The 23,978-nt window shown below is 39.6% G+C and overlaps 1 protein-coding gene across 6 annotated transcripts in view; it reads left to right on the top strand.

Annotated features, from left to right (window-relative positions):
* Positions 1 to 23,978, top strand: part of cacna1bb (calcium channel, voltage-dependent, N type, alpha 1B subunit, b) — a 165,399-nt gene that overhangs the window by 91,941 nt on the left and 49,480 nt on the right. For 4 of the 6 annotated variants that reach the window (XM_074690293.1, XM_074690294.1, XM_074690288.1 and 1 more), the window contains 14 exons: positions 1,453 to 1,542; positions 4,645 to 4,866; positions 4,988 to 5,100; positions 5,229 to 5,341; positions 5,466 to 5,597; positions 12,125 to 12,197; positions 12,499 to 12,616; positions 13,222 to 13,289; positions 13,451 to 13,557; positions 15,339 to 15,401; positions 21,373 to 22,077; positions 22,294 to 22,496; positions 23,180 to 23,309; positions 23,740 to 23,869. In XM_074690293.1, coding sequence (XP_074546394.1) covers positions 1,453 to 1,542; positions 4,645 to 4,866; positions 4,988 to 5,100; positions 5,229 to 5,341; positions 5,466 to 5,597; positions 12,125 to 12,197; positions 12,499 to 12,616; positions 13,222 to 13,289; positions 13,451 to 13,557; positions 15,339 to 15,401; positions 21,373 to 22,077; positions 22,294 to 22,496; positions 23,180 to 23,309; positions 23,740 to 23,869 — 2,267 coding nt within the window. The remainder of the gene's footprint in view (positions 1 to 1,452; positions 1,543 to 4,644; positions 4,867 to 4,987; positions 5,101 to 5,228; positions 5,342 to 5,465; positions 5,598 to 12,124; positions 12,198 to 12,498; positions 12,617 to 13,221; positions 13,290 to 13,450; positions 13,558 to 15,338; positions 15,402 to 21,372; positions 22,078 to 22,293; positions 22,497 to 23,179; positions 23,310 to 23,739; positions 23,870 to 23,978) is intronic. The other 2 variants (XM_074690290.1, XM_074690295.1) reach the window with 1 other exon arrangement.

Here is a 23,978-nt window from a genome sequence, read left to right as displayed (position 1 = left end):
TTGTTGGAGCAGAAAATATGGAGTTGGCAACTGTCATGTGAATGACAGGTATGAGTAGTGGAGAAAAGAGCCAGTCATCGCTGACTGAGTCAGTAGAGGAACGCTCTTTGTTTCAGTACAGTTTAATAGCACGTCATTGGAATATACATCCTTTGGGCCAGATATTTTTTATCTTGAGGAAAAAGATAACAGTGGTAGACAGTGGGTGTTGTTTCAAGAAACTTTCACTAATTAATTAAAAAAAAAAAAAAAAAAAACGAAGAATACATGATCACATGATTACATGAACAATTTTTCTTACTTTATTCCTCTGGCCTCCGTGCGTATTTGTTCTTTTTGATGTTTAAAAGAACGTGTAAGGGAAGACTGATAAGAATAATTAAATGGGATTTTTTGATACTTTGTGTTCTGAAAAGCTAATAGTTGTAAAAAAAAGAAGGTTGAAACTGGTGTAATTATATTTTTAATTTTGTCTGATTAAAGTTTGTCCACTGAAAGTATTTGCCATCTTCATTCAAAGGCTATTCAGAGCGGGCAGACTTTAAGACAAAACAAAATCAATAATTTTTCCACAAAGAAAATATAAGAATAGCTTGTCAGTCATTAAAGCAATTTCTTGAGCATTATTAGTGGATTCTGGTGATGTAATAGCTGTTTTTGGTTAATGGCACAAAGAAGCTTGATGGGATGTGAACCCATGATAAAATGAAGAATGAATGTGGATGAGTGGAGCGGCTTGTTGGGAATGCCACTGTCTGGAATCTAAAACATTGTGCATCAACAGGGGGGACATTGGTTTTGTGGTGCAGATACCTTTTATTATAACAGTCTTGGCTGTCAGAGACAAAAAAAAGCAATTTCCAAGTATTTGTACCTGTTAGTATTTCAAGCCTTAGATTTGTGAATCAGGGCTCAGGTTGGGACATACTTGAATTATTTAAATCTGAGCCAGTGATAAGATTTTTTTGAATTCATTCAAAGATGCACATCCTCAAATTTGTACATTTTAAACAAGTTGGCACCTGTTGGACCAAGTGTTTCCTCATCAGTATCTTCCTTTGGTTCCTGCCCTTTTGAGCTGAGCTGGGTTGTAGGTCTTGCGTGTGAGACCTCCAACGACAGGGTGGTCATGTGACAATCACATTCATATTTTGTTGACAGTTTTTCATTGCTAGGCTGGCTTCAAGCAGGAAGGCAGAACATTTCCAAATGAAAAACAAGATGCCTGCGACTCATAGTCCCTTCCTCTGCCATGGATTTGCCTGGGAACAAGCACACTTGTACTTTCTTTAGTACTTTTTTCATGATTGAAGTATGCAGGGTTTTAATTTTGCACGATATAAAATCTTTCAAGAGCAGTTCCATTCCTGTAACGTTATTTTACATCTAGACTCATATATATGACTCATATATATTCATTTTACTTTTCACAATGTGTCGTTTTCTTTACAGTCCTGAAACGAAGCAAAGCCAAGAAAGGAAAAAATGATCTGATTGGTGCTGAAGAGGGGGAGGATCCTTTCGCCGACATCTCATCTGTCGGTAAGCCTTAGATCTTTTGAATCCTTGACCCCCTGCAGATCACCTCTGGCCCTCACATGTAGTCTGCTCACAGAGTTGACCTTTACCATGAAAGTCTCTTTATGAACATACCTGTGTCCCTGACACTCTGGTCTCCATTTATCACGATGCCATAGCATATCAGCACTATAACAAGATTCAAAATTAACACTTTGCACTTCAGTAGCAGATTCAGCACCATCTGGATCAGGAAACCTGCACCTCCTTTTTCTCCTGCCTGTAAAAGCATATCAGCTCCAGGGAGAAGATGTATAATTAACTTTTCTAATTATTCTGTTAAATTAAAATAGAAAGGGAATCACCTGCAGCACATTAGAATGAGACTTTTAATATTCATTGACTTCATGGTGACACACAAAGACAACATCTAATTGCTTTTCTGTGGGATGGAAATGAGCATAAGCAGGGTAATTGAAACCAATTTGATCACTTCACTACTTTTATTTCACTCAAAATAAATATGCGCCTGCCTCCATAAAGTGATATGCAAGAGGAGCATTACAGCCTTGTTTCACATGATGTCTGTAGGTTAGCAAATGTATTTGCTGTGTGTTTTTAATGAGCGGGACATTCAGTATTCAGGTTACTGTATACCTTCCTGTTAGTCGCTTGGGGGGATACTGTGACTTTTCTCAGTTGGAGTCTTTGCCACCAACACTTTCTGATGCCTGTTTGGGATGATGATGAAAGGATCCTCGCTAAAGCATGCTGTTATGATTCTGCCATAAAAACCTCAAGATCTGACTTCCTGTAACTTGGTAGTGGCACAATTGTAGTGCAAACTTTTCTCTCTCCTCTCACCTCATACACTTGTGTGTAGGTGTCAAACAAATTTAGCAGTTTTGTGCTTTCTGGGGACTGAAAGCGATCCTGCCAAACACTGGCTAAACCTAGCAGAAGAACAAAGAAAGGATACCTCATTAGGACAAAAAACAGTGTGATGGGTCAGGAAAGGGCTGGAAGCTGCTCATTTTAGTGACAAAATGTTGTTTTAAGTCAGAATATGTATGATGTGATGCATTCAAGCAGCTATGGGTGGCATTACTGTGGTGTTATTTTGAGAAACAGGCTGAAACTTTGAATTTGGATCTGTTTCCAAAATGCTTATTTCTGCATATGCAGCAGCAACCTCTGACACTACAACGTGAATAATAGAAATTTCCTCAATATGCTTACACTGTCAGTAAAAAATTAAACAATAGAAAGAAAAGAAAGTGATTCACTTAATATTAACTTCAATTACTGTTAAATCAGAATGCTTACAATGTTGATTGATATGAATAAAAACAAAACATGCTCAGACAATTTAAAAAACCTGCCTGATTACTTCATAACGTTTCATTACTTTTCTTTTTTTTAAAGATTAAACATTTTATTTATTGAGATATTTCAGCAGCATTTTATCTCACCATCCACAGGAGTAATAGCATTACTTCATTAACTAAGTTGCACCTTTACTTTAACAAAACTTGTGCATTGGTGAAAGTTGTGCAAGTGATAGATGCTGATTTGTGGAACCAACGTTTCTTGTAAAAAAATCTGATGTTATGTAAAAAAGTTACTGAATATGATTTTTTTAGTTTCTTCACTATAAAAATAAAGAAATTTAAAATGATTTTAAACCAACTGACCTATAGATAGAGAGGAAACATTGATGTCTACGGCAAACTGACTTGCTCAGTACAACAAAACCAATATTACCACATTTAGAATTGTGGGGGGTCAACGTGAAGTATTTGAAATGCTTTAAGATGATGTTTCATAACAAATAACTTCAATGTTCTTCAGTACACTTGCATATCTTCTAAGAGGGTGATTTATTTAATACTTTTCATGCTTTTGTGGTTGCACCAGTTGACAGTTTAATGGGACTGGTTCCTTTATTGGTTAAAATGGTAGGAATGCCATATAAAATACTTTGACTCCAACAGAAATGCAAACTACACATTTAAACGAACAGCTCACGTTCTGTTTTTAACAAGTTCTAGGTAGACATGCACCAATCGATCGGTGCCAATTTCCTTAATTTTGGGGGGAACGGTGATCGGTGATCAGGGATCGGTGATAAGTGATCTGACAGCCAGGCATTGTTGCTTTTTGCTCTTAGACCTAAAACTCAGGACACTTTATTGGTTGTTTAAGTTAGAATAAAGATTTTATTGTTTCACAGGTATTGTTTGATTATTTTCAATAAAACAAGATTGGAACATTGAAGGTATTTGCTGTGAGTCATAAAAAAAATAAGACATAAAAATCGGTATCAGGCCAAATCAGGCTTTTTAAAGATCAGTGATCGGTGTTCGGCCAGAAAATTGTGATCGGTGCACCCCTAGTTTTAAGCATATCTTTGATACCAAACCTTATTGTTGCCATCCTGTGTACAGACTTTGAAAACTGTTCCTCATGAGCTCTTAAGACAAACAACTTCTTTTCGTTTTCAGGTTATCATCAGTTTCTGGCATTAACGTGACTAATAATGTTTTTATGTCAACTAGATCTGAAAATTTCAACAGTTGTGACCTGATTAGCAGGTTTATAAAATGCTTCCCAGAGTTCAAACAATTGGACAGTTAAAGAAGTCAATAAAAGATTATGTCATCTATACTAAATGTTATTATTGCTGACAACAGTGCGACTTGGGGATATTATAAATGTAACTAACTAGTCTGATGGATGTCTCTCAACAACTAACTCTTATTGATGTAATCTTGCCAAGGAAATGCAGATAAGGGCTAAAAGGGACCCTACATTGTGATCTTCTTTAACAAAACCTAGACTGGATCTCCCAGCTCATGTCAGCTGGCTTGTATCCAGAATATATCTAAACCAAGGAGACATAGAAGTACACAAAGGAAAGGTTTCTTTATTATTTCTATGAAGCTGTCCCTGACTAAACTTATTTGAAAGTGATCTGATGAGTGGGGCGATATTGGAGATTCTGCTGATCACAGTAACAGGAAGAAGACAAGGAAATCACGCACGGTGATTCACTGTGAAAACTGACAAATTTCTGACTGCTGCACACTCACATTTTCTCCCTCCCTTCTGCGTCACCGCTCTCAGCTCCTTCGGGCTCTCCTTTTGGTCGCTCCAGTGTGAAAAGCAGCGGAAAGCTGGACAGTTCCACTTACTTCCGGCGTAAAGAGAAGAGGACCCGGTTCTTCATCCGCCGCATGGTGAAGGCTCAGAGCTTTTACTGGATCGTTCTGTGTCTGGTGGGCCTCAACACTCTGTGTGTGGCCATTGTACATTATGACCAGCCTGAGTGGCTGACGAGGGCCCTCTGTAAGTCTCTTATACAAAACACATGCACACTCCAAAACACTTGATTTCTGCAGTATTTAAAGTTGATGTGATACCTAATGTGTTTTTAATGTTTTTTTTTATCCCGTCAATCTTGAAACAGACACAGCAGAGTTTGTGTTCTTGGGTTTGTTTCTGACCGAGATGAGCCTGAAGATGTACGGCCTTGGAGCAAGGAATTATTTCCACTCGTCTTTTAACTGCTTTGATTTTGGGGTGAGTCTCTGATAATGCTGAAAGTCTCCCATCAGTGCTGCTTCTACTGGTTGTGGATTATGACATTGGTCCTGTTTGATGTAAAGAAACAGAACGTTATGCACTTCACCTCTGTGCTCTCCTCTTAGGTGATTGTTGGAAGTATTTTTGAGGTGATCTGGGACATGATTAAACCAGGGGCATCATTTGGGATCAGTGTGCTGAGAGCCCTGCGATTGCTAAGGATATTTAAAGTCACCAAGTAAGTCCAAATTCAGCCTGTGTGTCCTCAGCCCTCACTGTTGCCTGTGTTTGTCTTTAAACCATTATTTACCTGCTGTGTTTCATGGATAAAAAGCCGGCCTGTCTTTGCTGCTTCCCTTCAGGTATTGGAACTCTTTGAGAAACCTTGTGGTTTCCCTCCTCAATTCCATGAAGTCCATCATAAGCTTGCTCTTCCTCCTCTTCCTCTTCATCGTGGTGTTTGCTCTGCTTGGCATGCAGCTCTTTGGAGGACAGTAAGTTATCTTTGTAACATATCCTGCTGCGCTATGACTGCTCTTCCCTTGTCTTCCCTTTTCATTACAGACACACACACATATGGAGGGGAGTCAGGTGGAGTGATAAGACAGAGGAGTAAACAAGTGTTCCCTGTTTGTGTGTGTGTATATGTGTGTTTGTGTGGTGATCTGTGTGTCGGCTCGGTGGTGGTGGCGACAGACATGTTGACACAGCAGGTAGCTGGCAGAACAGCAGCCCAGACTAAGGCCCTTTGATATCACTCTCAGCAGGAGCTCCATGTTGTCTAATGACAGGAACACCTCCTGATTCTTGGCTGACTGCAGTTTATCAAAGGCCAGTTATCCAGTCCTGTCTGACTCAACCTGTTTCACTTTTTCTTCCTCTCACATGTTGGCACCTCACATGGACACAGACCAAGCAATGGTCAGTCAGGTCCACTATGATTTTTTCCCCCAACGTTCTACATTTTATTTACTGCTTTCATGGGCTAAAGTTGTAACTGGGGTTGCAAAGGAGCAGAAAATTTCAAGGAAAGTTTCCTGAAAATTTCAATGTGAAATTGGGGATTTTTTTTTCTTTTTTATCAACTTGAACAAGGTTTTCAAAACTGTTCTTGGATTAAACAGCATAATTGAATAAGAATTCAGCTGTGTACCATGAATCACATTTACAAACAATTCCAAGTGCATTTGATTTTCATCAATCGCTACTTCACTAGCCTACAGCATTTCTATTGGGACAACATTTCTGGATTTGGAGTCTAGAAGTCCTGTCAAGGTCAGTTTTGATGATAGTACTGAAGTTAATACATTGGATGGTACAGTTTAACTTTAAGTAATGGCCAAATTTAAGTTTAACTAATGAATACTCATCAAAATGTGTATAGTTTTAGAGGCCAACAAATTTTCATTCCATTCCCAAAAACAATTTTCATCCACCAATTTTCATTCAATCCCCCGAAATTACCTGAAAATTCATTTAAAACACATTTGAAAAAAAGATGCATTAGACATGTTTGCATGCATCTCTGCTTATTATATTAAAAATTCCAAGAATTTTGCAACCCTAGGTTTACCCCATTCATGTGAAGACTGAAACTACGTTCACTTATTCATTTGGGAGATAAATTCTTAATTTTTATACCTTGAAGCCTCCAGAGAATATTTAGGGTTTGTTACAATCTGTAGCCAATTGCATGTCCTTTGTTGATGATTTAGGCCTCTGCAAGTGAAGAGGAAAATTTGGGGTCTATAGTTTAGCAAGATGCCACAGATGACATCTTTTTTTTATTGCGATTGATCAACCCTGGAATCCATTGGCTAGTGTTTGACAATAATGTATCTTCTTGGTATTAGTGGTTAGCAAGGGATTAGAAGTTGACAACTTTGGGCAAAACTAAATCATCTGTAGCCCTCTTGGTCACAGTCCAACTTGAAAAAAGACACAACTCCACATCAGTTTCTTGTTTCATTAAAAACCATGTGGAGGCGCCTATCCATCTGTTTATGGTGAATCTCAGATCCACTGTAAAAAGAAAGTCACACTTATGCTCACAGTGGCTTTCAAGTAATACTCAAAAGGATAAAAACCCACTTTTCTTGTGATTCACTTGCAGATCCAAGCTTTGTCAGGTCTGCCCCCAAGAGTTGGGGAGAGGAGTTGATTGATGCTTTTTTAAAATTCTGCTGTGATCCTAAAAATCACTGAAATCTACTTGACTTTTTGGTTGAGATCAGACTGTAAGCTGAACTTGCATAACTTTATCAATATCCAGATTGAATGATTCCTCCTGATGCTACCTGGAGCTGAGATGTCAAAATAGAGAGCTGGTTTTTGCTCTCAATGCAAGTTGTTTTTCCTGCATGCTCCAGAAACTGCTAATGTTTGCTTGATTATAACTACTTGGAGTACAAACATACGAAAAAAAGAAACCAGAACAACTATCACACTCTTTTACCTTTGAGCTTCAAATGCCGAATCATCATTTTTAAGTGCATTTAGAACCAGTAAATAGAGCCTGATGAGTTTGATGCACTTGAATAACTTTAGCTTAGCACACAGGAGAATACTTTCTCTATAATGCTTCAGTTTCTGCACCAATGAGTCACTTGCAGTTAAAAATACCTTTACAGAAAGCATTGACCTCTGATGGTATTCATGTGATGTCAACAGTGAGTTATTTTTTGGTTGTCACCACCCAGTCGGGCAGTGTTCAGCTCCAGATAAACTGCTACTTTCACATGAAGTCATGTCTCCTCTGACTGACGGCCTTCACAAACACCACGCGGTTACTGGATGTCTTTGAAGCAGCAGGCTGTTGCCATGGCAACCAACATTATAACAGTCTGTGCCATCATTAGCATCACAATACTTGGTGTTGATGGACAAGTGTGAGATGAGTCTGACATCCACATGGTGCCTCCAGCCAGCCCAACACATCAGGCCTCTGAAAATATTGTCTCTGCTAATATTTTTGCTTTTTTTACTGCCCCCGTTTACCCCCAGTGACTTAAAATTAAAGGAGAGTGTGAAAGTATTTTTAATTCTCTGATGTTCCTACCTGAGGCATGTCAAGAATTTACACTTTTCAACTATCAAATATTGATAATAGGTGCAATATTTTGAAGAGTACCCATATTTAAATGTTTAAGTCTCAGCTATTTGACATATGCCAGTCACAAGCCTGTGACTCTGAGAAATGCACGCACTGAGCCTCCTTCTCTGTCTAGTAAAAGCCAGCTTTATTTCCCGTAAGACTGCAGGATGCCTTGAGTGTCCTGAATCACGTCACAGTCCCCATTCTCTGAAGCCGTTGTTTTCTAATATCTCTCAGCCTATATCTCCAGTTCACTTGTGTGCTCCCAGAGTGTGTGCTGCATTCACCCACACTGTTTAAACCTGCTTCTGTTATCTGACGGACTGAAATGAGGGGTGGGGGTGGGGTGGGGGGTCTAGGCACTGGGTTTAGCATCATGTGATTCTTGTTTCCAGAATTGATTTAATGAAGTCCCTGTGGATGTTGCTCGGAAGCTGAACAGCGCACTCCCAATCCCTATTATCAAAGTAAACAGAGGTTGGTGTGCGCAGGCACAGTGGCAAAACACCATCACTGCTCCCTGCTATGGGCCTGATAATCCTCCAGGAGGGAAAAGTGGAAGGAGGGAGAGGCTGTAGGAGAGGGGCGGGAGGGAAGAAAAGGAATGAAAGAGAGGGTTATGAAAGTGAAAGCAGATCAGAGATTCATTTATGAACATGAAGGGGACAAAGGTGGAGGGAGGGAAGCTTCTCGAGAGAGAGTATGATGACATACCAAAGGAGGAAAGACTTATTCAATTAGCTTCCCTCTTTTCTCCCTTTTCCCCCTCACTCTATCCCAACTCCATTATGCATCTACAGCCACACCAGGATGATGTGGCTGTGGATTAACTTTTAGCTCTACCAAACATCAGTTTCAACGTTTGATCAGCATTTCTTGTTTGTTACCTCCACCAAGAAGGTTATGTTTTTGGGAGAGTTTGTCTGTCTGTCCATCTGTGAACAACATAACTCAAAAACTAATGAACAGATCTTGATGAAATTTTCAGGAAATGTTCAAAACGAGATAAGGAAGAAGTCATTACATTTGGAGGTGACCTGGACCATCGTCTGGATCCAGGATTGTTTTAAAGGATTCTTTATCATTGTGAGATAGGGCCGTTTTCAACATATGTGTATATAACTCCATTGTAAATGGTCGGAGTGCTTTGCAAAATAACACAAGACAAGATCACCATAATTTCTGACAAATGTAAAAGTACGATCCAGATCCTGGCAATATTCTGGATACTAAGATCCGGGATATGAAATATGTACTGGGTCATAATAATGACATGTGCCACAACATTTAAACAGAACAGCAGTCTTACAGACATGTAACATGCATAGAAATATGAATACATCACATAATCATCAAAGATGGAGGTGTATTGTCTACTTAGCATCATAGTTCCAATTGTTTTTACACTACGACAAAGTTGTGGATCATGGTCTGCAGCCAGCATTGCCAACTCCTCAGAAAGAAAAGATGCAAGAAGTCAATAGTCGCTTAACGACATCATCGTTTAATTTGCATGCCAAGTCATTTGCATGCAATTGTCACAGAAGCTGTAGGAGAGAGGAATAACTTAACCCTTATTCTTTTTTTCGGGCTTAATGTATCTGAAAATATTTGGGACATGAATTTGCCCAATCAGAGGCACAGCTTAGCTCATGTGACTGATGGGCACCTTATAGCCGTTAATGTGGAGACTCAAATCTTGCGTCACTTTCATTGTGGCTGTGACAGCCGATATGCTTCAAAATCCATTTTAGAAACAGGTGGGTGATGTTACGGAGACTACATCCATTAATTATACAGTCTATGGTCACATCAGAGTCTCCAAACTCCAGAAAAGTCACCAGATTTGTCGCTAGTCACTTTTTTGACAAATATGAATTGATTAGTAAGTTGTTAAAAAGACACCACGGGGATCGGACAAGTTGCTAAGTAGGTGGAGGGAACGAGTTGTACTTGTATTGCAAATGTATGTCAAGACAGAGCATGCCCAGACAGAACCCAGCCTGACAACTTTCTATTTCATCGTTTACATGACAGAACTTCACTTTTGATCGGTTTGGGTAAAGGAATATTCCTCTATGCAACTGAATGAAACTCAATTTGTTTTCAGCCTGTATATTCTGATTGAGGTGTTTGTGTGGAGCATTTTTATTTGTTTTTTTATTAGGCTAAATCCAGGTACTTATTGACCTTGTGTAAACATAATTTATAACCACCAATGTAGAGATCTTCTCGGGTATACAACAAAATGTAGGCTGAAAGAACTGTGGAATCAGAGAGACCATGTGAAAAATTAAACATGCTTTCCGTGCAGAGGGTCATTGCAGTCAAATGTCCCTCTTAATTTTCCTTTGTGTGTCTGTTTGTGTGCGTATAAACAGGATTTGTTTATTTAATTGTAAAACACATTTTATTCATTCCACTAAGCAGAAATAATGATGAACTTGAATACCAAGAGATATGAAGGCTTTTTATGTGTTAATATTATATATTAAAACATGTTGTCAGCACAGTCACGCTATTAAAGCTGTATGATGTATTATAGGGAGCTTTTTACCCAAAGTGTTTCATATTTCTTCATAACTTTCACAGCAGTTTGAAAGAATGATCAGATTAGGGGCCTCTAAGCCAATCACTTCAGTCATGTGTCTATTTTGCGGCATTTTTGGCAGTTGTTGGAGTGCTGATGTGTTAAACACAAAACATATGAGCGCTCTATATAAGTCATATAAAAGTGCTTTACTCTTCTCTGCTGCTGTTTGACGTACTGGACTGCTGACATTTCAGAAGAGATGTTTGTTTTTCAGACTTACCTGCTCGTCTCCCTGCTACATCCAGACTACCTTTATTTTCCTTTCCTGACAGCTGACAGCAGGTTCTTCTTCCATGGTTTTCAGGCTGTCACAACAGAGAAAGTGGGACGCAAACACATCAAATCCTGCTGTACACAATCGAAGTAATGTGCAGATATTTGCCAAGAAGTAGTATTCCTGGTAGAAAAAAGTGGGAGGTTACATCTAAAGAGAAACCTCCTGAACTCAGGCTTCACCCCAGATTTACAGATTTCCTTTTGCTGAATGTTAAAGGGTTGATATTCTCTGTGGATTTGTTGAGGTATCATACATCAGTTCTGACTTTTGTCTTCGTGTGACGTGATGCAGCAACAGTAGGTTTTGGTTTTGAAAGTGGTCATCTTAGAGTTCCTCTCGCTCTTAGTCTGTTTAAGAGTTAATAATACCAGAAACCTTTTTTTAATTAACAAAAACACTGTCATCTGCGAAGGAGGCTTAGAAATTTACTCCATACACTTAATGAGTAAAATATATTTTGACATCAACTGGAAGTGTACTGTGGAAATGCCATGCTCAGCTCGAAGGGCCATGATAAATACAGAGGCTTAAAAACAGTGGAATAAAGATATTCATCAATAAAAACAGTGCACAAAAGAAGAAATGTGAACATGAGATGACTCAGTAGAGGTAGTGATGTCAAGGTGTTGATGGAAAACATCAAACAAAGCCCATAAAGAGAGATCTCTTGAAAGCATCTGGATGGCAGCTGTAATAATGACTTGAACACTGGGCCCAGGTGCTCTCAGTCAGGTCAATTGAACAGCTTTGCTCAAAGGTTGCATGTACTGCAATGCATATTTTCACCTGTTTTGTGTCAAATTTCAACATTGAAATCTAAATTGGTTTCCTTGGACTTGACTTGGAGCAAATAACTCCAACGGGATGTTTTTAGGAAATAAAACTTGTAGATTCACAGGCATTGACTCTCATGTGTGTGTCTGCCTTGACTCGGGGTGTGGATGTGATGCTGGATGCTTACAGAAAATAATGTCTAAATTAGCTTAATCCTTTAACTAGCATATTGTTTCAGTTTTACTTTACTTTACTTCAAATAATTATGGTCTAATTGTTTTAGGTTCAACTTTGAAGATGAGACACCAACAACAAACTTTGACACCTTCCCAGCAGCCATCCTCACTGTTTTCCAGGTAAGGTCTGCCTGCTAATGCTAACACTCAATAGCACACCCCTCAATACTCACTTTGACTCAAGCAAAGTGCACTTAATGAATGAGGTAATACTGATTTGGGCCAGAAAGAGAAAGATCTATCAATCATTTTAATTAGGAGGAATGACTGTGCGTTCCTTTTGCGCCCTAATGAGCTCAAAGATAATCCTCCAGTTAGTCTGTGCTCACAGCCCTTCACCCTGTGATGTAAATTAAATCTACACTCTTTCAGATTAGAATGAACAGTATGAGATGTTTGTGGCTTTTTTTGTCTCTCTCAGATTCTGACTGGCGAGGACTGGAATGCTGTTATGTACCACGGGATCGAGTCCCAAGGAGGTGTTCGCCGGGGCATGTTCTCCTCTGTCTACTTCATCGTCCTCACACTCTTTGGAAACTGTATCCTCTATGTGTGACATCCGTTTATTGATGCTGTAGTGTGTCTAAAAAGAGCAAAGTAAAAATCGAAAGACTGATTCCCATTTGATTATTTTCATCAAGGAAACAGCTCAACCATGACATGGATTTTTTGTACATATTGCATGGACTGGAGTATTAAAATACTGAAGGTCAGAACTCATCAAACCTCTACAATTTTATATGATGTAGAAATGCCTGAATCTGTAAACTGATCAAAATTCTGCAATTTAAAAATAGTACAAGATCCTCGTGAGACTTGTTAAAATGATGAGGTCATCACATAAAGATCTTGTAACTGGTTTATGACACATTTGAGGGATGGACCTCAAACACAAAGGTCTGCCCAAAGCTCCGCCCCAACAGGCCTCCAGAGGGGTGGCCAATCCGAAGAAGGGGGGTTTGTGGAGTGGGGAGCCTTAAAGAGACAGCAGCTCAAAAAATTGCTACTGGAGGTACCATTTCTCGTGTTGACAGCAGAAGTGGAAGGACATCACTCTGTGGAGGTCATGACTGGGATAAATTAAGATAAAGTCAATATGAACAACTGACACATCTTTAATTTTCCTGAGTCTTTTGTTAATCAGACACTCTCCTGAACGTCTTCTTGGCCATTGCTGTTGATAACCTTGCAAATGCACAGGAGCTGACCAAGGTAGGCTGGGACAGAATGCAGCATATTTAGTCTGTTGTGAAAATGCTTTTGTTTTAAGTTACATCTTTCAAGTAAGCCTCATTCACATGCACAGGATGTCAATATATCACCAGAAGTTTGTGATCTGCATTATTTTGAATGTTCATATTGCCCTGCTTTAGGATGAAGAGGAGCAGGAGGAAGCAGCCAATAAGAAACTTGCCCTGCAGAAGGCTTTGGAGGTTAAGGAAGTCAGCCCAATGTCAGCGGCCAACATTTCAATCGCTGCGTAAGTTAACCCCTGACAGCAGCTCTGTTTATCCACAGATTTATCTCTGTTGCAGTTTTATATCTCTTAAGCTTCTTTTTGTTTTGTTTAATATGCTAAGCCCAGTGTTTCTCCCACACGCACCCACTTTGATTACACAGGTTCTGTATTACTTCCAATGGACACTTTTATCAGCACAACAAAGTCAGCATTAATCCAAAATTTTTCATGTTTGTGGATTTCATTGTGACCAGCTAATTGACCACATAAATCTGTAATCTAAGTCTTAAGGCAGTTTCCCACTTTGTGTTCTGGCAAAATCAGCAAACAGAGACATGACTTTGTGCACAGAAGGCGCCCAAATCAACCCAAACAGAAAGTTACTAAGAGGAGCTTTAAAATATCTCTCTAATTGATAAATTATAACAAAGATTGAGGAGTCTTGAAAAGTTTTTTTGATATGACATGCAATGAAAGTTTATTGAGGATCTTGTACCTAAAAATGGATTTACAGGTTTATCCCAAAGACTGCACAGAAGTCACTCGAGTTTGTGTTCAAGAAAAAAACGCCACTCACCTTTCTATCACAATCCTTATCACTATTATTAATAAAATGTGTCAGGGCAGATTTGTTTCACCATCACATGCACTTATTTTAAAGGAGTAGATCAGTGAAAGAACATAGGGATGTACATTGAATCAGGAAAGGCAACTTAAGTTCACTGAATAAGACAAAAGACAACTTCAATCTCAGCTGTCAGAAGTTCTCATTATCTAACGCCTGATACCGGCTGAGGTCTTCATGCACCCTAATAGCTCCTTTCAACCTAGTACTTTTAACCCACCCCCTCTCCACCATCAGCCTGTGATTGACAGGTCAGGGGTTTGGAGTTATAGTGGTTATTAATTTCTCCTCTAAATTCAATCTATTTTTAGATCTCGCCTTGCAATGAAATTATGAGTCTGTCAAGAGAAGGCTGGTGTGTAAATCTGGAGCGTTTTCACCTCTCTCAGTGATTCAGAGCTGCAAAATGTAATCCTGGAGGTTCATTTAATTCTCATCTGCTCTGTCAGTGTGGGAGAAAGAATAATGCACACTGCAAAGGTTTCATTGTTAGTTTGATATTAACTTGAAAAGCTTGTGTAAGAATCAGTTATCAGTTTGAGGAAGTGATCATCTTCAGACACGCTCAGTTGTTGACGTTCTAACTAAGAAATGATCAGCTCCACAAATCAATGGCACCAATATTCTAATCGTTCTCTTTTACTGTCATTACTGTTATTATGCATTTAATTATGACTGCCCTATTTTTTTAGAATGATTTAAATTGTAAATGACCAGATGGCAAATATCTATACCAGGCTGCTTTTATTTTAATAATGACTGTTTTCTGTGTATTATCTGTGCAGTTTCAGAGAAACAGGGTTTCATTACAAAATGAATAAATTGTTTTAAGACAAACCGTGACAAAAACATCTCTATGATTAATTACTGTTTGACAATGAATAAATTCCAAACATACGTTCTGGATTGTAACAGATTACAGTAAAAGAAACTTATGGCTTTCTTGTTTTGGAATGAAACTCCTGAACTTTTTCAGTTTCAGTTTTCTGTCTTTATGAAAATGTCTGAGCACTCTTTGGTTTCTGTTGTGTTATTGAAGTAGTTGCACTGGTTAGTTTTTTGCTGTTCTGAGGAGGGGACAGGTGGACATACCTGTGCAGACAGACAGACACACAGTCCACCTGTCCCTTCTGATTTGTGTCTCATTTTTTCTTTTGTTTTTGTTCTGCATGTACAGTTTTGTAAAGCAAAATCGAGATGCAATCTCTCGCAGGTCGTCCATCAACAGCATTCAGTCACCGTGAGTTCACTCTCTGTTACAATATTCTCCTCCTTGTCTCCTTTCCTCTCCTTCCTTGACTCCTCTTCTCTCCTATAGTCTCTGCTCTTTGTGCCCTCTTCATACCATTTACTGCATCCTTTACTTCTCTCCTCATCTGCTCCTTTACTGTTCTTCCTGGTTGTCGCCTCCCTTTGTTGATTTTTTTTCCCTCTTTACTTGTGGATATTTTTTTGTTCCTCTTTATCTTTTATTTTGTACCATTATCTTCTCTCCTTGATTCCCATTCTTTCATTTTCTGTACTGATCCTTCAACAGTTTTCTTCTTTCTTCTTCTTTCTTCTTTTCTCTTTGTCTCCTCTCCTCTATTTATTCCTCTTCTCCAAGCCTTCGTAAAAACAACATTATAGTAAAACTTGTCCCCTTGGTCAAATGCCGTTTGCTGATGCTTCTTATTCTTGTTCTGCATTCAATGTTAGTCTTGTTTATCTTTTCTTCCCTTTTCTTGAGGTAAAATTAGGCTTTTCATTGAGTTTTGTCTATATGTGTTTCAAAAAGGGGAGAATCACTGATCACATGCAGTGTATGAGAAAAAAAGACTTCTTCTTTTTAAAAAAAAAAAAAAATCAGCAAAAGATCATGTTTTTATTCAACAACAATCCTTTCTTATGGCCAGCAGGGGGTGACTCCATTGGTTTGGAATCAGGCCTTCTGTGAGTGTAACTATTTGTTTGGTGATAGGTTTATGGTCAGGTTACATATTGGTACAGAGGTTTGCTCTAATGCCTTTTTCTATTAGTTAGGTATTTAAAGACATGCTAAGTGAGTTACAGCATTTGTTGACTATAAATTGTCTGTAGCTTTAAGCGTCTCTGGTTTTATGTCTATATGCTAGTTCTGTGATAGACTGGTAACCTGTCTTGGGTGTAAACCATAGACTGTATAATAAATGGACATAGTCCCCATGACATCACTCATCTGTTCCTGAGCGGAGTAATGAAGCCAATCGTTGTCAGGGGCCATATTGGAAGCGCTGACCCAGGAGGCGGGCTTTGAGCCTCCCTATTAAGAGCTATAGCTTGCCTGAACTGTTAGTCACGTGAGCTGCGGTTCTGATTCGACAAGCTAGAAATGATAGATTTTAAGATTTAGTGGTTTTTGTTGTCAATTTAGTGCAGGTAGTGCAGAGTGTTGTGACAGACCAGGTATAAAGATGTCTATTGGCAGTAGTGCATGTAATTTGTAAGGTGCAAACAGATGGTAGATAGTATATTTGTGTAAAAACAGTAGAAGTAGTATACTGATGGAGAAATGAGTGACTCGGACCCAAGCTGTTTTATGAACCAGGCTTACTTATGTTTTTTTAATGCTGTAAAAGGTTGGTGTTTTTTTTGGCTTGGTGTGTATGTGGTTTCCTGTCTTCCTGCAGCCAACTCCAAGTGGGCCGGTAACAAACTGCAACTTTAAGCTTTATTTTTTTAAACTTCATGTTGCCCCTTGTTGTTAACCCTGCCCCTTGCTCAATGGCAGCTTTCGCATACACTATGACAAGCTAAGTGGTGTAGAAAATGGAGGAAAAGTTTATGATTTCAGTCATATACAAAGTCTTCTCAAGAGTTTGATAGTACTGTACAGAGTAGTTTGGTCATTACCAGCTGAAGTGATCAGCTGGTATTAACCACATAAACTGGGCTTCCTTTCCAATTTATGTTCAAACTAAAATTTTTATTCACAGAGCTGAATGGCAAAGCTACATCCCCGCCAGGTGAAAGCAGATTGGCCCCTGGGTTGCATTTCATTGGATTTGTTCTGCAGTTGTGCTCTTTAAGAACAGTTTTTCTGTGGCTGACTGTCACTACAAGGGTTCTCTGGAGACCAAGATAAACATATTTTTTCTTCTTGTCCAATTAAAAGATAGTTCCTTTAGGCCAGATGCGATGGCAGCAGCTAAAATGCCAGACTTCAGCTAGCATGCCAAGAGTTTTTGCATAGCTGTCCAAAGTGATGACCACTGAGGGTAAAAGGTTAAAGTACGAAAGTACAAAGTAATTACATGTTAATGGCACAAACATATTTTTGTCTATGAGGCCATTAAGAGTGTAAAATGTGAATTCTTACACATAAATATTCCGCCTTCTGGTCTTCACTAACCATTATGTGCTTTGTTGAAGGCTGCAGCTCTATGCCTACAGTAATTCATGTTACGCTTTGTGCTCTCTGATGTGAATAATTTGTGTATAAATGTTTAATTTCGCTCAGTGTTGACTTCACTGCAGGCGGTTTAGCATTCACTTGTTTTTGTAAACCCCCAAGACAGCACTTAAACAGACAATATGAGCCGTGGCCAAAATTAAACAGCCAGCTGTAAGTTTGCTCCCCTGCTCTCTGCTGTCTCTGTTGATTAAAGCCAAATGAAGGCCAAGCGACGCCTATTTAACATCTCACCTCCAACTTATTTATGAGAACAGAGACTAATTTCTTTGACTTTACTATTCTGGTGTTTCTCAGTCTGTGTGTGCATGCTGAAAATCTTTCCCACGATAAAACCCTCCAGATGTCACCTTATGCTTTAAAAACATTTTCTGTGTATGTGAAGCTCACCTGTCTGTGGGTTCTTGTCCTGTGTCTCCTCTGTTTTTTATCTGTCTGTTTTCTGTCTGTCTTTCCTTCAGGGTATATTCTGTCTACTCCACCCCAACCAGACGAATCATGAGGTACAGGTGGCCAGATGGGACAAACTTAACTAACCCACAAAGCCCCATGTAAATAAATCATGGTGTTCAGAAACAGATACAGTATAAAGTGTGGACCCATTAGAGGACAATTTTTATTGTCGCTTTGTTATTCTTCTCTCATTAGCAGAGAAGCTCCTTTTTCATAAAATCTCATTTCACTCCTTAGCATCGTCTCTAATACTCCTCTCAATGCAGGAAGCAGATTGTTGTCTTCCTCGGGATATATGTTGAGAATTGCCATTACTCACAGCTCTACCTGCCTGCCTGCCCCATCTGCACATGATCAAAACATAATTTGACCATAAAAAATGTTTCAGTTTTTCTGCATGACAGACCTGTAAAGTTTGATACATCACACACCTGATAACTCCAAGTTTTCACTGCTGACTCCAGAAGATAAAGGTCATAGACATTACATACTGAATTTAATTTTGTTCTTTGAGAGGATGTTGAACACTAGCTTCATGTGTACTTGATAAAAAAAAAAACCTTGTACTTAAAGAGGCTGTGAAGAGTTTTAAATGATCTTAAAAATGTCTCCCTTCTACATATGCCTGATTGTAATCCACACCTTAAAATGAGGTCATCAGCACCAATATGGATTATTTTGAAATGCTACTTCTTAGCTTCCGGATCAGGTTGAGTAGGATCAGACTGATTTACGGCATGTCTAAGTCTCCATGACAACACCACCAGTTGATAAAGTTAAGTAGTAAGAAGATAGAACTGTGTTTTTCTCTGCTGAAAACAATTTCTGTGATTAATTTTGTAGTGGTGGTGGACACAGGAGCCTAACTGTCTGGCAGAAAAAGGACAGAAGAGCAGAAGAAAGCTAAATGGGAGAGTGATAGTGCAAGAGCCAAAGGCTAAAACATGGGCTAACCTTTTTCTGATAAGATTTATTCCAACCCACATGCAGCAGTTATTCTGCAGTGGTCTGTTCAAACTTGAGAGTTTATCAATAAAATGAAGATTGAGGTTATGTTAGCTCTGCTGGACATTACCAGGATTCACTAACGTTACACGTTACAAACATGTCTCAGTCAACTAGGCTGCCAGGAGCGCTAAACAAAGCTAGCTACTGAATTGGGTTACAACATTTGCTTGTTATCACAAATAACTGTTGATTAACACTTTACCTAGATACGTTGTATCCAGTAAAAAGTTTCTTTAAAAAACTTTTTTTTTTTTTCCGAAACAAACGCATATAGGGCTGCACGGTGGTGCAACGGTTAGCGCTGCAGCCTCACAGCAAGAAGGTCACCGGTTCAAATCCCCACCTCGGCCGGTGGGTCTTTCTGTGTGGAGTTTGCATGTTCTCCCCGTGCATGCGTGGGTTCTCTCCGGGTACTCCGGCTTCCTCCCACAGTCCAAAAACATGCTTACCAGGTTAATTGGTCACACCAAATTGTCCCTAGGTGTGAGTGTGTGCGTGCATGGTTGTCTGTCTATGTGTCAGCCCTGCGATTGACTGGCGACCAGTCCAGGGTGTACCCTGCCTCTCGCCCAATGATTGCTGGGATAGGCTCCAGCCACCCGCGACCCTAAACAGGATAAGCGGTATAGAAAATGGATGGATGGATGGACAAACGCATATCTTGTTAAAAGTGACATCTTCACAACAGTGTGCGTCAGACTCCAGACCAGTAGGTGGTGCTGTAGTCCTGTTAAAAAAGATCCTCCTCCCAGCATCTTTAAAGGTTATTATGTATTCAGAAAAAATCAGAGTTGAGCCCAGCATGTTATTATATTTGGGTTTCAATACATATATTTTTATCACATAGTTTTAATTGCATTTCATGCTTTAGCGCTTTTGTAATATTATAGATTAGTTTTTATATTTTGGCTCAAACAAGCCCAATTTAAAAAAAATATGAAGTTACTCTGGATGCGTGAAACAGGCATATTGCAGGTGTGCTCACCAACAGCAGCTCTTTCCAGTTTTCTCCAGTTAACATCTCATTGTGAATGAAATGAGTTGTAGTAATCTCCATTGTTGTGCTTTCATCTCTACTGTGTTCAATACTGTCCTTCTAAACTTGGGTTTGAATGGAGAGAGAGATTTTTTATTGTGGAGCTAATTCTGAAAAGAAATTGTCACAATTTTTTTCAGTTAATGTTTAGCTTACTCCCTTTAGGAAGCTAGCAAGTAGTCATTGCTTGGGGGTAAAAAAAAAAGAGGACACTGTCATGCATGATGGCAGCTTGTACGTGCTTTGGTTGATCCTCAGACGTCTCATGTTCATAACAAATATCCTGGAAATTTAACCGACTTTATGTATTGATATTTTATTTTCTAGACTTCATTTTTGTCTTCATTACTAAAAAGTTAAACAATGCTTATATTTATTCTAGTGGAGTGGCCATCTACTCTTAGCAGACAGCAAACATTTTTTCTCTCACTACGCATTGCTGTTGGCGCCATTTCTTTAAAAATTAGGTGTTGCTCACAATAAGGCTCATTTGCATAGATTTCAGCCCAATTTAATGTATGTGGTTCATTTAAATGTATGCGCATAAGAGGAATGTGAAATGATGCTTTTTGCCTTGCAGTGCAGTTTGTGATGGCCCTGATTTAGGAATTAGGCAAAGCTTTATTTTTTTGTTTATTTCCCGGTGCAATAAAAAAAAAAACAGACCTACTGCGAATCAGGCTTCAAATCCTTTAAATCAAACTTTGGCTTTTTTCAGATTTATGCTACATCTGGTAGTTGGAACCGGCTTGATCAGTTTAAAAAAGGCTTTACAATGACTTTACCTTGAGAAAATATTTCTTTACTGACAGATTTCAATCCATATTCACTGGTGATTTTTTTCTTGACATTTATCTGATTCAGTTTTTATCAACAGAATTCACTGAAGTTTAGTTTATGAAAACCCATAGGGTTAGCTAATCTTTCCATCTTAGGTGCTGGAAATGATATCATATGAGGTCATATTTTGCAGTGGAAATTTGAACTCTACCTCTTTTAACATGCAGGCATGGTAAGTGGAGGCCTTACCATGGTAAACATTTGTACTGATGCATCCATAGACCACCGTTTGTCTGCTTCTTTCTTACATTCTGTCTTTATTGCGGATGTGATGCTTTAAATTAAATTAATGAAACAGTTGAGTATCAGCAGGTGGTGTGCCTATGGATGAAACTGTGGATGGTGGATGTTCAACTAAACCCTCTATCAATGTTATTGACAGAATCAGGTTTACAAAATGTTTGATTGCTTCTCATGTTCCTGTTTATGGATTTCTGTGTGCAGCAAGGAGCAGCAGCGATCAGCAAAGGCCATGTCTGTGTGGGAGCAGAGAACCAACCAGCTCAGAAGGCACAACATGAGGGCGAGCAGCGAGGCCTTATTCAACGAGCTCGACCCTGAAGAACGCCTCCGTATGTCCACTGCTCTTCACCTGCATCCTGACATGAAGACTCACCTGGACCGGCCTCTGGTGGTGGAAGCAAGAGATGGTGAGAAACCTGGCAAACCACCTGATGGAGGAAGGGAGGAGGCAGGTGGAGGAGTTGAAGACAACTACCACATGCACTCCAGGAAGCATCACCGACACCGCAACAAGAATGGAGAGTGCAGGGATGGAGGTGACGGCCAGGGAGGGAGGCACCACATTCATCACAGCAGGAGCAGAGATCCAAATGGAAACGGCACCTATCTGAAAAAGGACCGAGATGGAGGGCAGGGCCACAGGCACCATCACCAAGCTGGTTCGCCTGAGGAGGAGGCCAATGGCATGAGAGAAGAAAAAAGCCACCACCACCATCACTCTCACCTTCCATCCAAAGAGGGAAATGGGATTATAGCGAATGGGGCACAAGGAGAGCGCAGGATGAAGGGTGGAGGGGGAGGGGACAGTAACGGGGAGAGGAAGGCACGCATGCGAATGGTTAGAGCCCAGTCTACTCTGGATGGAGACGACTCTAAGAGAAACAAGAATGGGATCAAAGGCCACTGGTAAGACGACAGATACTCAGCTCGACTAATTAAGAAGATTTTAGGTGTTGATCAAGTATCGTCCTTCACCTGATTAAACAAAGATATTGTGTTATTTTCAAAGAGCCTAGGTAGGGAACTTGGGGTGTGTGTCTTAAATTTGATAGAAAAAGCTTAAAGCACCCTGTTAGCTGAGTAAGGTGATTCCTCTCACGAGATGCACGTCTCCTTCTCCAGGGAGAGGCATCCAGATGCTGAAGAGGACGGCCTTGCCTCTAGTCCTCTGCAGCCAATGCGGAGCACCCTGAGTCTTGGAGAAAAACAAGAGGATGCTGACAACCAGAAGAACTCTTCCAGGGCCAGTCAGGCCCTCAACAGCAACGCCATCCACATCCCTGTTACCATCACTGCGCCGCCTGGAGAAACCACTATCATACCCAGTGAGTAGAGTGTGTTGGTGTCACATTTAGTCTGGAATCATTTCGATGGTGAAAAGCTGACAATATTTAGCTCTTATTTGGGAAACATTACAGAATTTCCACTAACCATTACATCAGCAGAAACACTGAACATAGAAAGGTTTATTGGGATTGTCAATGCAACTCTGGAGCTCATTGTGAAATAAGTGCGATACCAAAACAGCATCACCCCTAATTATTTTTTTTTATTTTGGGGGGGTTGCATTTATTTATTAACAGTCTCCAAATTTTGTAATGATTTGGATTTATTGTTTTGCATGATTCAAAATATAGAGAAGAAATAACAAGAGGGATAAGTAATATACAGTGCAGGAGAGGCAAAAGTCCAAAGGGTTAATTTGAAGCCTCCACCCAAAGAACTTTCCATTTTAAAGACAGTACTAACTCAAAATACAAGAAGAACACAAAAAATAATACTGATGCCAAACTTATTATAAAAGGTATGTTTGATTCGAACAATAACAACAATAAGAAAGAATATGATATTGTTTGTGTGTATGTGAGTGGCATTAACCTCTAAGCTCACCATGATGAAAGTTGATAAGGTTTTCCCATCTACCAAATTCAATTCACTTTCACAAAGAAGTTATTTGTAAGTTATGTGAGTAATTGAGAATGATTATATTGTTATTTCTCTCCAATAGTGAACAATATTGACTGCGACAATTTCCAGCTCAATGAGGAGAAGAAAGATCTAGAAGAGGAGGAGGCAGCCAACGGGCCTCGGCAGATGCTTCCCTACAGCTCCATGTTCATCTTCGGAACAACAAACCCGTAAGTCAGACCTGGGAGATAAATGAGAGGAGAGATGTGACGTACCATCAGTAGATATATATGTGTAAGGGACTATGGAGAGTGGACAGTGGTTATACGGGTTAGAGTCCCCACAGGAGGAGCAGGATCCTGAAGGGAGTGTGCTGGACTCACTTCTGCAGGCTGATTTTGTTGTTCAGGATTAACCTCCATTACTATATAGACCAACCAATCATAATCAAGAGTATAGCACATCTGGGTGATAAATATGGAGAAAACACTATATTCTGCTATTGTTAAGTAATCTTTATTACATAGACGCTGAAGGTGAATAAACCCAGGTGAACCCGTGTCACATGGTTCCCTGTGTCCACTTCTCTGCTTTGCAACATCACCTGAACGGCCGAGTGGGTTGTCAAAACTTTGTACCTCTTACATTTGTGTGTTGTAGGGTGCGACGGCTGTGTCACTACGTGGTCAACCTACGCTACTTTGAGATGTGCATCCTGATGGTCATTACAATGAGCAGCATTGCTCTTGCAGCAGAGGACCCTGTGCAAGCCAACGCGCCACGCAACAACGTGAGTCAGCTGACATGTAGACTTCATCAAAGAACATCTGGACATATATGAACACACATGCTGTCAAAGTTGTACACTGACCAGTATTAGCATGGGTGAGTACGCACAC

Source organism: Halichoeres trimaculatus, unplaced genomic scaffold, assembly GCF_033239565.1.
Source record: "Halichoeres trimaculatus isolate MK-OKI-2021-1 unplaced genomic scaffold, fHalTri1.1 fHalTri1_scaffold_16, whole genome shotgun sequence".
In the NCBI taxonomy this organism is placed as follows: Eukaryota; Metazoa; Chordata; class Actinopteri; order Labriformes; family Labridae; genus Halichoeres; species Halichoeres trimaculatus.
This window is presented reverse-complemented; position numbering and strand designations above follow the sequence as displayed.